Source organism: Hipposideros armiger, unplaced genomic scaffold (genome assembly GCF_001890085.2).
Source record: "Hipposideros armiger isolate ML-2016 unplaced genomic scaffold, ASM189008v1 scaffold_799, whole genome shotgun sequence".
Taxonomy (NCBI): domain Eukaryota; kingdom Metazoa; phylum Chordata; class Mammalia; order Chiroptera; family Hipposideridae; genus Hipposideros; species Hipposideros armiger.
The window spans coordinates 438980-451798 of record NW_017732149.1 but is presented as its reverse complement, the minus strand read 5'-3'; the positions used below and the strand labels follow the sequence as shown (position 1 = coordinate 451798).

Sequence of the window (12819 nt, the reverse complement as noted above, 5' to 3'; positions counted from 1 at the left end):
CTATCCGGCAACTTTCTTGTGCATTTCAGCTGCTATAACTCAGTGTAGTACTTAAAAGTCTCGTGCTCAGACACCATTGAGGATCCCTTTTTCCCCTGAGGGTCTAGATTACCCTCCCCCTAGTTAGACTCAGAGAAGTTAGATCCAAGAGACTCAGAGAAGTTAGATCCAAGACAGGAGCAGACTGAAGAGGGAAAGGATCCCTGAAGGGGAGAGAATATACAAAGTCAAATATTTTTGACACTCTAGGCTAATTGAAATCCTGGCCTAAAACTGTGATTGTCTTTCGACGGCCACCTCCAGGACTGTGTCCTCCCCATCCCAGCTTGCAGCTAGCTCCCTGTCCCCCTTTCCTGTCTCTGCAGGAAAGTTGCAGACGTTAGCAGTGCTGTTGCGCCAGCTCAAGGCGGAGGGCCACCGGGTGCTCATATTCACCCAGATGACCCGGATGCTGGATGTGCTGGAGCAGTTTCTCACCTACCACGGCCACCTCTACCTGCGTCTGGATGGCTCCACGAGAGTTGAACAGAGACAGGTAATCCCAGCATCTGCAGCCCTTAGGGGCTTACCTCAGCTGTCTCCTTTTTTTCAGGCCTTGGGGTCCCAGTAGGGGCCCCACTAAGCCTTGGGTCTATTTCCGGGACTATCTCCCAATGCTGTTTTTTTTTTTTTTTCCTTTCTCTCTAGGCTTTGATGGAACGATTCAATGCAGACAAACGCATATTCTGCTTTATCCTTTCAACTCGGAGTGGGGGTGTGGGCGTGAACCTGACAGGAGCAGACACGGTTGTTTTCTATGACAGCGACTGGAACCCCACCATGGATGCTCAGGCCCAGGACCGCTGTCACCGGATTGGTCAGACCCGAGATGTTCACATCTACAGGTACTGCCTGGTCTCCCCTCACCTTGCTTCCCCTTTGCCGTTAGGGTTTTACTGATGTGTTTGGCTGTTTACACATGGCTTTCATCACCCCTTAGGCTTATCAGTGAACGGACAGTGGAGGAGAACATTCTGAAAAAGGCAAATCAGAAGAGGATGCTGGGGGACATGGCCATAGAGGGAGGCAACTTTACCACGGCCTATTTTAAACAGGTACTGATAGCTTCCGGCCTGTTCAGGAGACAACTGCTCTGCCTGTAGGAGTTACTCTTGCTTTTTAAGAGGATGCTCTGGCCTCTACAAACTGCCTCTTCAACTCGTGGTGCCTCTGGGGCTTCTAAGAGCCACCAGCCTGCTAGCTGGAGATGTGGGGCCAGCATTGCATTGGCTCTGACATTCCTTTCTCTGTTTTCTCCATAGCAGACCATCCGAGAGCTATTTGAGATGCCCTTAGAGGAGCCATCAGGCTCTTCTGTGCCCTCGGCCCCTGAAGAGGAGGAAGAGACCGTGGCCAGCAAGCAGACTCACATCCTGGAGCAGGTGACAAGAGCACAGGGCCCATGGGTACAGCTTGTTGTCGCTCAGTCTGCTGAGGTTGTCCAGGAGGAAAGAACTGTTTTTGCTACTTCCCAGGTTACAGTGGCCTTAGGTAGTGTGATGGTGGATTGCTTCTTGGTTCACTTGGTTTCATAGGAAAAAGACAGGATTTGAAGTGTTTAGTTCTAGGCTTGAATTCCAATAGTGCTTTTTAATAATTGCGTTTGTTAAGCCAGTCTGTTTAGTCTGCTGAGCCTTCCTTTCCCCATTGTTTGTTGTTGTTGTTGTTATTTATTTTTAAAGAATTTTTGGCAGGCGGTCACATGGGCAGAATCCAGGTTGGGCGCAGGGGGTGGTCACATGGGCAGAATATAGGTGGCACAAAGAGCAGTCACGTGGACAGAATCCAGGTGGGGCGCAGTGGGTGGTCACGTGGGCAGACTCCAAGTGGTGGCACTTGTGCAGGCTGAATCCACTTTTACGTTTCTTCTCCAGACCCCTAAACCCTCTCAGGCACCCTTGGCCCGCCTCTTGGGTGGTGCTTTGGTGGTGGAACTTCAGGTCGAGGTTCTCAGAGCCCCTGAAAGTTAGTGAAACTTCCGCCCAGCAGGACAGAGAGGCTGTGTCTGAGGTCCTGGTACCTGCCCTGCTAGCACATCCAGCCCACGCCTGCAGTCTTGCACTGCTCCGCTGGGCTTAGAGGTGCAGGAGGTTCCTCCACTCACTGCCCCAAACTCTGAGATCAGAGGACCTACAGTGTGTGGGAGAGGGGTCCTCACTGTCAGCCCTGATTCACTTCTTTCGTGGAATTCTGACAATTGGGAATCATTTTTAAAAATTGAGGTAAAATTCACATGCCGTAAAACATTTTAAAATGAACAATTCAGTGGTATTTAGTCATTCACAGAGTTGTGTGACCATCATCACTGTCTACTTCCAAAACACTGTCATCACCCTAAAAAGAAACCCCATCCTTATGAGCAGTCACTCCCCACTCCCCCCTCACCCCAGCTCCCAGAAACCAATAACCGACTTTGTTCCTATGGATTTGCCTGTTCTGGACACTTCATATAAACAGAATCATGAAAAAAAAAATTTATTGGGGATTATTGGGGAGCAGTGTGTTTCTCCAGGACCCATCAGCTCCAAGTCATGTAGTTGTTTCAGTGTAGTTGTGGGGGGCACAACTCAGTGGCCCATGTGGGAATCCAACTGGCAACCTTGGTGTTATGAGCACTGTGCTCTAACCACTTGAGCTAACCACCGGCTGCCCCTCCTTTCCACTGTTTTGAATGCTAATGAGAAGGAAGTGACTGAGAGTTAAATGGCATAGTGGGTTAAGAAGTGCTTTGGACCCTTGTTTTCCAAACACTGATGCACAATAGAATCACCTGGAAAGTTTTTAAAGCGATGGATTCCTGGGCTACATCCCAGAATCTACTAGATCATTTCTGGAGGTGAGGTCTGGGCATTTGTATTTTTGTGTTTCTTCAAAGCTCTTCAGAAATAGACAGATGTTTAGGAACCACAGGTGTGGAGAAAGTGTCGTGGATGGAGATGCTTTTCCCACCAGGTGCCCTCACCCCACCGCTGAGCCTGTGGGCTCCTCAGTGACTCTGATGTGAAGAGTAGCTGTGACCAGTCTGTTGTCATGAGGCAGCTCAGTGCAAAGAAGAATTAGGGATTTGTTGTATTCAAAACTTTCTGCTTTTTAAGAAGGTCTAAGGTTGACTCAAACGGGAGACTGAGAGGTGTCTACAGCAGTTAGTGACTTTGTTCCTGGTGGGGTGCTGGTCAAGCCCATTCCATCCCCTGGGGACACTGCATTGCTTTGGCAACTTCAGGGGCCCAGAAGAGAGTTGAGTTCTGTTATAAACCTGGTTTGGTATAAACTGTGGTTTTTAAATCTGGGCTATGACCAAGACAATACCTGATTTATTCCAGAATCATCTGTGTAGAGTGAAGAACCAGTTTAGTCCAGTCCTTATAATGATATCTTTACAGCACTTCATAAATTATAAACATACAGTATGTTTAAATACAGAAACTTCATCAGGGTAGACAGGAAAAGTGCTGTGACCTCATTTTAGATGAGGAAACTGCTGCTTAAAAATTAATTGACTTGGGCCGGCCGAGTGGCACGTTGGTTAAGAGCTGGCTTGGGGCCGGCCGAGTGGCGTGTTGGTTAAGAACTGGCTTGGGACGCCAGAGGGCCCCCCCGTTCGGATCCTACATATGAGGGCCAGTGACACTGCCCTCTACAGCTAAGATGCTGAACAACAACAGCTCAACCTGGAGCTGGGCTGCGGTGAGTTGCCGGCGATGGCGTAGGCTGCAGCCCCTGCTGCAGTGGGTTGCCATGGGCTACCATGTGTAGCCAGCAGCCAGCGTGAGCAGCTAGCAGCCGTTGTGAGCGGCCATCCAGAAGCCGGCGACTGATCTGCCTCTCCCGGAAAGAGCACAATGATGGTGCCAACTTGGGCCAGTGAAGCAACGTCCTCCACAACTAGACTGAAGAACAAAAGGACAGCAACTTGTCTGTTCCCCTTCTCTCAATTCCCCAATAAAAATCTTAAAAAAAAAGAAAAAATTAACTGACTTGTCCATGAAAAAAGACAAGGACAGAACCAGGCCCGAGACCCAGGGTTTTTGACTCCTAGCCCGGTACAGTTTTTTTGTTGTTGTATTTTTTGTTTTGATGTAAACTTGGCCTCAAATTTTTGCCAGTATCAAATCACAGGATGTAAAGTTTGTTAATTCTCCTGGGTTTTCTCACATTCTCGCAGGCATTGTGTCGTGCAGAGGATGAAGAGGACATCCGTGCAGCCACCCAGGCCAAGGCCGAACAGGTAGCTGAGCTTGCAGAATTCAACGAGAACGAAGGGTTTCCTGCTGGTGAGGGTGAGGAGGCCGGCCGGCCTGGGGCCGAGGATGAAGAGATGTCCCGGGCTGAGCAGGAAATTGCAGCCCTTGTGGAGCAGGTCAGTGTTGGCCTCAGCAGCTGTCAGCGTCACCCACTATAACGCCTGTGTCTGGACACTGGGATAGAAAGACGCGGGGGGTGGGCTCTGGACGCACTGGGTTCATCACTGCTTCTCTCACAGCTGACCCCTATTGAGCGCTATGCTATGAAATTCCTGGAAGCCTCACTGGAGGAGGTGAGCCGAGAGGAGCTCAAGCAGGCAGAGGTGAGTAGTTCTGGGGGTGGGAAGTTGCTGCTGTCTGCCACTCAGTGCCCCGCTTGCTGCTCTGACCACCCGTGGGCTCTTGATGTAGGAGCAGGTGGAGGCTGCCCGCAAGGACCTGGACCAAGCCAAGGAGGAGGTGTTCCGCCTGCCCCAGGAGGAGGAAGAGGGGCCCAGGGCTGGAGACGAGATTTCCTGCGGGCCTGGGGGCGGCAGCCACCGGCGCAGTAAGAAGGTTAAGGGCCCTGAGAGGCCAGGGACGCGCGTCAGTGAGCGTCTTCGTGGAGCCCGGGCTGAGACTCAAGGGACAAACTATACTCCCATGTCATCCACCCATCAAACCCGCGGCACCTCCACGCCCCCCCGCTGCAGCCCTGCCAGGGAGCGCATTCCCAGGCCAGCACCCAGGCCACGACCCACCCCTGTCTCAACCCCTGCTGTAATCCCCGTCCCAATCCTTGCCCCGACCCCCATTTCAGCCCCAAACCCAGTCACCATGCTTCCTGTCCATATCTTGCCTGCTCCCCCACTTCCTCCACAGATGCCCCCCTCCTGTTCCTCTGCCTGCACACCCCCTCCTGCCTGCACACCCCCACGAGCTCACACCCCACCTCCAGCCCAGACCTCCCTCTTAACTCCCACCTCCCCGCTTTTGCTTGGTCTCCCTTCCGTGCCCGTCTTCCCCGCAGTCACCAACCTGCCCTTGGCCTTGGGACCTGAGGCGGAGCCGTGTGCCCAACCGTTGGCATCTGCCGAGTCCCTGGGGCTGGTTGAGACCAGCTCCAAGACTTCCTCGCTTACTCTCGTGCCCCCTAAGGATCTGTTGCCCATGGCTGTTGAGATCCTGCCTGCGTCAGAGAAGAGCCTTTCTCTGGACCATTCGGCACCCAGCCCGATCCTGGAGGCTGGCAGCTTCCCTAGTGGTCCAGAGCAGGAGCTTCCGGAGCCTGCTGAGGGGACCATCCTCACAGTGCTGCCTGGTGGGGAGGAGTTGCCCCCACACCTGAGTGAGAACAGTGGTCTGGAGCCCCCACTCTCCGCCGCAGCTGATGAGCCATTGGAGGCCGACAAGAACTCGGAGGAGCTAGTGGAGGCTCAGACCCCCACCTGTAGCCCAGAGAAACCACAGGATCTTGTTCCAGCTGAGGTCATAGCTTCATCAACTTCATCTTCAGCCACCTCCTCCCCTGAGGGTCCTTCACCAGCCCGGCCCCCTCGGCGGCGTACCAGTGCCGATGTAGAGATTCGGGGTCAGGGGGCTGGGCGGCCGGGGCAGCCTCCAGGCCCCAAAGTGCTTCGCAAGCTGCCAGGACGGCTTGTGACTGTGGTAGAGGAAAAGGAACTAGTGAGGCGGCGGCGACAGCAGCGGGGGACCGCAAGTACTCTAGGACCTGGGGCCTCCGAGACAGGGGCCTGCCCAGGAAGCCCATCTGCCCACAGCACGTCAGGGCCAGAATCCTCACCTCCCTCCGCGGGGCTCTGTGAAGCTGCTCCTCACTTCACACTGCCCTCCTCGACCCAGCAGCCCTTCATAGCTCGCCGTCACATTGAGCTGGGGGTGCCTAGAGAGGGCAGCCCAGAGAATGGAGAAGGGATGCTGCCTGCCCTCACCCCTCCTGCTGTGAAACGTCGGAGGGGGAGGCCCCCCAAGAAGAACAGGTCTCCCGCAGAGGCTGGGCAAAGGGTGGATGAGGCACCTTCATTCTCTAAGGGACACAACAACAAGCCCGACGCAGGCACGGAGGTGGAGACCCTGATTGTTGCCGAGCCTGTCCTGGGCCCCCTGCTTAGTCCAGGGCCCCAGCCTCTCGGACCCCAGCCAGTTCATAGACCTGAGTCCATCATCCTCTCACCTGTGGAGAAGCGGAGGCGTGGGCGGCCCCCGAAGGCCCGAGATCTGCCCATTCCTGGGACCATGTCCTCTCCAGGGGACGGCAACTTAGACAGCCGGACACAGCCACTCCCGCTGCCACCACCCCTACCACTCCTAGCCTGTCCCACTGCTACTGTCGCCAACACTGTCACCACTCTCACCATTTCAACGTCCCCACCCAAGCGGAAGCGGGGCCGACCTCCCAAGAACCCACCATCTCCTCGGCCCAGCCCGCTGCCCGTCTTGGACCGTGACATCTCTTCTGTCCTCGAGAGCTGTGGCTTGGGGAGGCGGCGGCAGCCCCAGGGCCAGGGGGACAGTGAGGGGAGCTCCTCTGATGAGGATGGAAGCCGCCCCCTCACCCGCCTGGCCCGCCTGCGCCTCGAAGCTGAGGGGCTGCGGGGCCGGAAGGGCGAAGGGTCCATGGTGGTGGCCGTCATTCAGGATGACCTGGACTTAGCGGATGGTGGGCCAGGCAGCTTAGAATTGACACCTCCCTTGGTTTCATTGGCTCCAAAACTGCGCTCGACCCGGCTGCGTCCAGGGTCTCTAGTCCCCCCACTAGAGACTGAGAAGGTGCCTCGCAAACGGGCGGGGGTCCCAGTCGGCAGGTGTCCGGGGCCAATAAAGCGGGGCCGTCTGCAGTCCCCCAGTCCCTTAGGGCCTGAGGGGTCAGTAGAAGAGTCTGAGGCTGAAGCCTCAGGTGAGGAGGAAGGGGACGGGACCCCATGCCGCCGGCCTGGCCCCCACCGGCCTGGGGCAACCAACAACCAAGGGGACCAGCGCATCCTTCGCAGCAGTGCCCCTCTCCCCCTAGCTGGCCCCACTGCTAGTCACAGAGGCCGCAAAGCCAAGACGTGAATGGGCCACCCCTCGCCCAGGCTTCCCACCATGGCCCCTCCCGTGCGTGACCAGGCCGACTCTGCTAACCACTACTTGAAGTCTTTGGAGGGGGAAAGCCTCTGGGGAGATAGGGGCCTTCTCCCTTCTTTCCACCAAAGTAGGGGGTAGGCAACTGGTTGTCATGGAAACGGGGCACTTCACATCCCCCTTCCCTTCCACCCCACATGGCTGGGCAGTGTTAAGGGTAGCAAGATGTCTGTCCCCACCCCCTTGTACTTGATTCCCCAGCTGTCTTTCACAGCCCCCCACGCTTAGGGGAAGGGAGAGGGGCTTCTCTACAATGAGGTTTTTTTTTTTTTTTTTTTTTTTTTAAGAAGAAATAATAAACTTAGTTTCTGTATGAGCATCCGTGTAAGGAGGCTTCTGATTTTCTGGTCTGGTGGAGGGTTGGGTGGGAACTTGGGCATCGTTTTTCTTCTCTTTCTTGCTCTTACCAAGACCATAGTACCTCATCTCTAACCCAGTATTTATGTATCTTTGAGGCAGAAATCTCCATCCAAGAAGAGAGAAGATTTGGTAAATCTGACCTGGCAGGGTGCCTCAGTCCCTCCAACTCAGACCTCTCTCTTCCCCTCTGTTCCCCTAGTTCCCACACTCCCTCGGCCCTCCAATGCCTTAGACTTTCCCCTGCTTTATCTCTTGCTCAGGCACGTTCACTCCTTTTCCAGAACACAGGCCTTGCTACCTGTAGTTGCTCCCATCCTTTTTCCTTTCTTGCTTTCCTCCCTCAAGCCAAACTGGTTTGAGCCAGCCACACCCCCATCTGAGGTGGGGTGCTCAGGTGGTGCTGGCCACCCAGTCCCACCCCTGGGCTTGGCTAGGAGCCCTGAGTCAGCTCCATCTCTACCCACGCCAAGTCAAACCTGAGCAGAAGCCGAAACTCCCAGTCCCTCAAGGCCTAGAGCCAGGTAAGAGCCCCCGTTCATTTCTACATTCTCTCTTGACAGCTCCCTGGACCCTCTCCCCCGACGTCTGTCTGTGTTTACCTCACCTGGGTTTTTTCCCCATACACACTTCTGCAGCTCTGTGGCATGTGTCATTCTTCTTGCTGCTTTTTCACCCTTTCTATACTTCGTTGCTTGTGTTCAGAGAAACTGCAGATGTTTCCATTTTGTCTAGGCTATAGGGGAATGGTTGGAGATAAGGTGGAGAGGTAATTTGGTGCCAGAGCTCAGAAGTCCTGAGAAATGGGGAGTTGAGAAATAATGAAGGAGGGTATCATTATGCAGGTTTCTGTGTGGGTGATGAGGTCATTCGGACGCTGAGCTAATCTGATTGTGTCATGTGGCCGGCTTTGAAATGGAAAGAGGAGGTGGCAGGAGGGAGTCAGCCTAGAGAGGAAGGCCCCAATTTGGGAAGGTGAGTTCTCTGATGGTGAATTTCCTCACTATACAGAGAGCATATATGGGTGGTTTCCCCTCCTCTCTCCCATCCCCAGACTTGTTGGCACATGAAATGGCTGCTTTGCTCGAAGTAGGGTGCGGGATATATTCTCTGTTCCCTCCTTGGTGTCAGGCAGTCGGAGGAACTCCAGGGAATTTAGGGCCCTTTGACACACAGCTTAAAATCTGACTGGGACAGTTTCAGATTCCCAGCAGCTGTTGCAATTCTGTTTTTCTCCTTCCCAGCATAGCACCTGTCTTTGGGCTTCTCCCCACTTGTCAAAACAGCAAGTAATACAGATAATACTGTGTTCACATGGCTTGTCTGTGGAGACTCCAAACCTTAGGCCAAGGACCTGAGATTTCCTCTCTTGGTCCAAGTCACTCAAGGAATTCCCCTTACAGAAAAGTGGCATTCCTGAGGGCTGTGCCCCTGGCCACTAGGACATGATCAGAGGGGTGGAGTCTGTGAGCCAGGCCTCGGCTCGGTTGGGCTTGAAAGTACCGTGACTGTCGCCCACAGGTAATGGAGGACGAGGAGAAGGCGGGTGCCATCTTGGTGAGCACCATGGACGCGGCTCCTCCAGCCCCCACCCGCTGCTGCTGGCGCCGCCTATGCTGCTTGGCGGCCACCAGCGTTATCTGTGGCTGCTCCTGCCTGGGAGTCATGGCCCTCGTGTTTGCCATCAAGGTGAGGACTGCAGTTCCTGTGGGAGCCCGGGCGGGGTGGGGCAGGGAGGCAGGAGGTACTCGGCACCTGTTGGGGCCTGGCGCTGGGCCTGGCGCCAGGAGTGAGAGCACCACTGGTCCTGCCAACCAGCGGTCCGCAGTCTGATGTAAGATTGCTGTACAAATGGAATGCAGCTCCTCAGAACTGAGGGAGCAGAAGCTCAGGGTATCTTGGGAGCCAGGGAGGGTTTATGTGTGTTATTCCATCTGTGTGACAGCAGAGGAGGTGACAGCGAAGGCATCCTGGGAAGCCACAGGAAAATAACCTCAAACAATGAGTGGTTTAGGGCCAAAGGGCATTCCAGGGGAAGCAAGTGGTGTGGACAAAGGCCTGGATGGTGAATCCGGCATGACCGGACCAGTGACGAATTGAGGGGAAGCCAGGAGACCCAGATTCCCAAGGGCCCCCCGTGAGTTCAACTTCCTCTGGAGAGGACTGGGGAGCCACTCGGGTTTTTCCGAGGAGAGCGACATGGTCAGATGTGTGTTTCTGTAAGATTCCCTGCTCAGGGCCGATATGGAGAAGAAACAGGAAGGGACAAGACTGGAGGCCGCTGACAATGATGGGAGCAGCTGGTGGGGGCCCAGAAGAAACTGCAGAGGGCTGCACCAGGTCAACAACCACCAGAAACTGCACCATGTGCCTTTAGAAAGACCACAGGCTAACATTGTGCTGGGATTTTCTCAACCCTGGTTGTCGTTTAACCATCAGAAGCTTCCTATAACCATACGAATTTCTGTGTTTTATTCGGACAAAATCATAAAAAGAATCCTTAGGGCTGGCCGAGTGGTGCGGTGGTTAAGAGCTAGCTTGGGACGCCAGAAGGCCCCGGTTCGGATCCCACATATGAGGGCCAGTGACACTGCCCTGTACAGCTAAGATGCTGAACAACAGCTCAACCTGGAGCTGGGAGGCCGTGAGTCGCCGGCGATGGCGTAGGCTGCAGCCCCTGCTGCAGTGGGTTGCTGTGGGCTACTGTGTGTAGCCAGCAGCCAGCGTGAGCGGCCAGCAGCTGCCGTGAGCAGCCGTCCAGAAGCCGGCAACTGATCTGCCTCGCCTGGGAAGAGCGCAATGATGGTGCCAGCTTGGGCCAGTGAAGCAACGTCCTCCACAACTAGACTGAAGAACAAAGGACAGCAACTTGTCTGTTCCCCTTCCCCCAATTCCCCAGCGCTGTTCCAATTCCCCAATAAAAATCTTTAAAAAATAATAATAAAGTAAAAAGAATCCTTAATGAAGATGAGGCCCCCTGGGCTAATGAGAATGAGCTGTTGTTGGGACTTGAGTAAAATACTCCCAAGATAGCTAGCTCACTGTTTCCTGCTGAAAATTCCAAGTTTGGAATGAACCTGGGATGAGTAGAAAAGGACAGGGAATAACAGGATTGAAGGGTACTTTCCCGTGTGTGATCTTAGGGGCTAACAGTGGCTACCCTGAAAAGGAGGCAGAGCAGAGAGGACAGCTTACTTGGCAGATGAGGCATGAGAATAGCAGATGGAACTGGAGGTAGAGAATTTGGGTGTGTGGTTTTCAGCTAGGACGAGGTGGAGGGTTGGAGTGGGGCAGTGGGCATGTGGAACAGAACAGGGAAGACCCTAACATGAGCCTGCCCCCACAGGCGGAAGAATGGCGCAAGGCAGGCCAGTCGGAGGAGGCCGTGCGCTGGGCGGCCCGGGCCCAGAAGTTCATCCTGGCCAGCTTTGCTGTCTGGCTTTCTGTCCTCGTCCTGGGTCCCCTGCTTCTGTGGCTGCTCTCTTACGCCATCGCCCAGGCTGAGTGACCCTGGATGGCCTCTGCTGAGTCAGCCGAGACCTGGATCCTGCAGTGCGGCAGCGCTAGGGTCCAGGGCAGTGGTCCTTCCTGGCTGCACGGACGGTCTTTCCCTCAAAGGGCGTTGAGCTCCTCTTTCTGGCCCTTTATAAAAGGAGGCGGCAGCTGAGACTGATGATGTCAGCCTGCTCTGTTCTTTCAGTGCCCACCGTTCCCTGTTCCCCCCCCCGCCCCCAACTCAACCCCTCTTAGGGGCCTCTACCCAGAGGTGGGGTGTAAGACCAGGCCTGATTGTATTAGAATTTGTTTTGTAATAAAAACCTTTTTTTAGTGGTGAAACTTCTAATTGTTCTTCCCCTGAGACCTTGGTGAGAGCCAGACGACATCTGAAGGGGGGCAGAAGTCTGTGTCCCCTCATCTAGCTGCTCCATGGGAAGGAGAGTTTATTCCCTTCTGGAAGTGTCCCTTCTTGGACAGACCCCAGCCTCTCCCTTAACATTAACAGAGACCCCGAGGCCAGAGAGTAAGAGCAGCAGCCGCAGCTACTTTATTGAGTACTTGCTGCTTCCAGGCTTTGTTCTAAATACTTTGTTTCTTAACTCCTTCAACCCTCACAGACACTCACTTTATAGTTGAGGGAACAGGCACAATTACCGAAGGTCACACAGCTAGTAAGCAGCAGCACTGGGACCAAATCCACACAGGTTGGTGCCAGAGTTGAGAGAGGAGTGAAAGGGTTAGATACAGCACCCATCACCCTGGATATGGCTATTTCAATGATTATAAGGAATTTCCATATCCTTTATCTTGGGCCTTGTGATAATGTTTTAAACATTTTTTAAGAGAGGTATGTCATACAGGAAAACATCCAAAGCAAATTTCGCAACTCAGTAACACAAAACAAACATCTGACAAAGCACCATTTGGCCGAGACATTGGGCATTGCCTGCACTCCAAAGCCCCCTTCCATCCCTCCTAATCACCAGGCCTTCCTTTCTTCCCACAAGTTACCACCATTCTGACTGCTAACAATGTACTTTTGCCTGCATTTGAACATTATATAAATGGATTCATACGTATTCTTTTTAAGTCTGGCTTCTTTAACTTAACGGTGTGAGATGAATCAATATTTGGGGTAGCTGTAGTTTTCATTACTATATAGCATTCCATTATATTAATATATTGCCATTTATCCATTTTATGTGGGTGAATTTGGGGGGTGTTTCCAGTTTGGGGATATTATGAATCATGCTTACATTTTTGTATATGTCTCTTGGAGTACCATGTGCCCTGGGAATGGAATTTTTGTCTTATTTCATAGTTCAGAGACAAGCACAGCACCTAGAGGAATTGGAGATATTGCACAGCAAAGAGAGAAGATGAAAGGGGAAGGAGAGGCCCATGAGGGTGTCTTCAGTGTTTCAAAGTGCTCCAGGAAGGAAAAGTGGAGAGAATCCATTGTTGGTCCCAGAGCTTAGAATTACAACAATGGGTAGAAGCCATATGTAGGGCAGTGGTTCTCAGCTTGGCTTCAACTATGGAACCACCTGGGGAGACT

General features: G+C 53.6%; 2 protein-coding genes across 9 annotated transcripts in view; both read left to right on the top strand.

Moving 5' to 3' along the window:
* The window catches only part of SRCAP (Snf2 related CREBBP activator protein), a 33976-nt gene extending 26251 nt beyond the window's left edge, over positions 1-7725 (top strand). For all 6 annotated transcript variants that reach the window (XM_019628546.1, XM_019628550.1, XM_019628548.1 and 3 more), the window contains 7 exons: positions 366-535; positions 688-884; positions 980-1094; positions 1302-1421; positions 4205-4399; positions 4523-4606; positions 4695-7725. In XM_019628546.1, coding sequence (XP_019484091.1) covers positions 366-535; positions 688-884; positions 980-1094; positions 1302-1421; positions 4205-4399; positions 4523-4606; positions 4695-7337 — 3524 coding nt within the window. In that variant the 3' untranslated portion in view covers positions 7338-7725. The remainder of the gene's footprint in view (positions 1-365; positions 536-687; positions 885-979; positions 1095-1301; positions 1422-4204; positions 4400-4522; positions 4607-4694) is intronic.
* Positions 7726-7815: 90 nt separating this feature from the next.
* TMEM265 (transmembrane protein 265) lies at positions 7816-11591 on the top strand. 3 transcript variants are annotated; one of them, XM_019628554.1, is made up of 3 exons: positions 7816-8287; positions 9285-9452; positions 11110-11591. In XM_019628554.1, the coding sequence occupies exons 2-3, from the start codon at positions 9288-9290 to the stop codon at positions 11269-11271; spliced, it is 327 nt and encodes a 108-aa protein (XP_019484099.1). In that variant the 5' UTR covers positions 7816-8287; positions 9285-9287; the 3' UTR covers positions 11272-11591. The 3 variants fall into 3 exon arrangements, with proteins under 3 accessions (XP_019484099.1, XP_019484100.1, XP_019484098.1); XM_019628555.1 differs by having other exon boundaries at positions 7816-8738; XM_019628553.1 differs by having other exon boundaries at positions 7816-9452.
* Positions 11592-12819: the final 1228 nt, after the last annotated feature.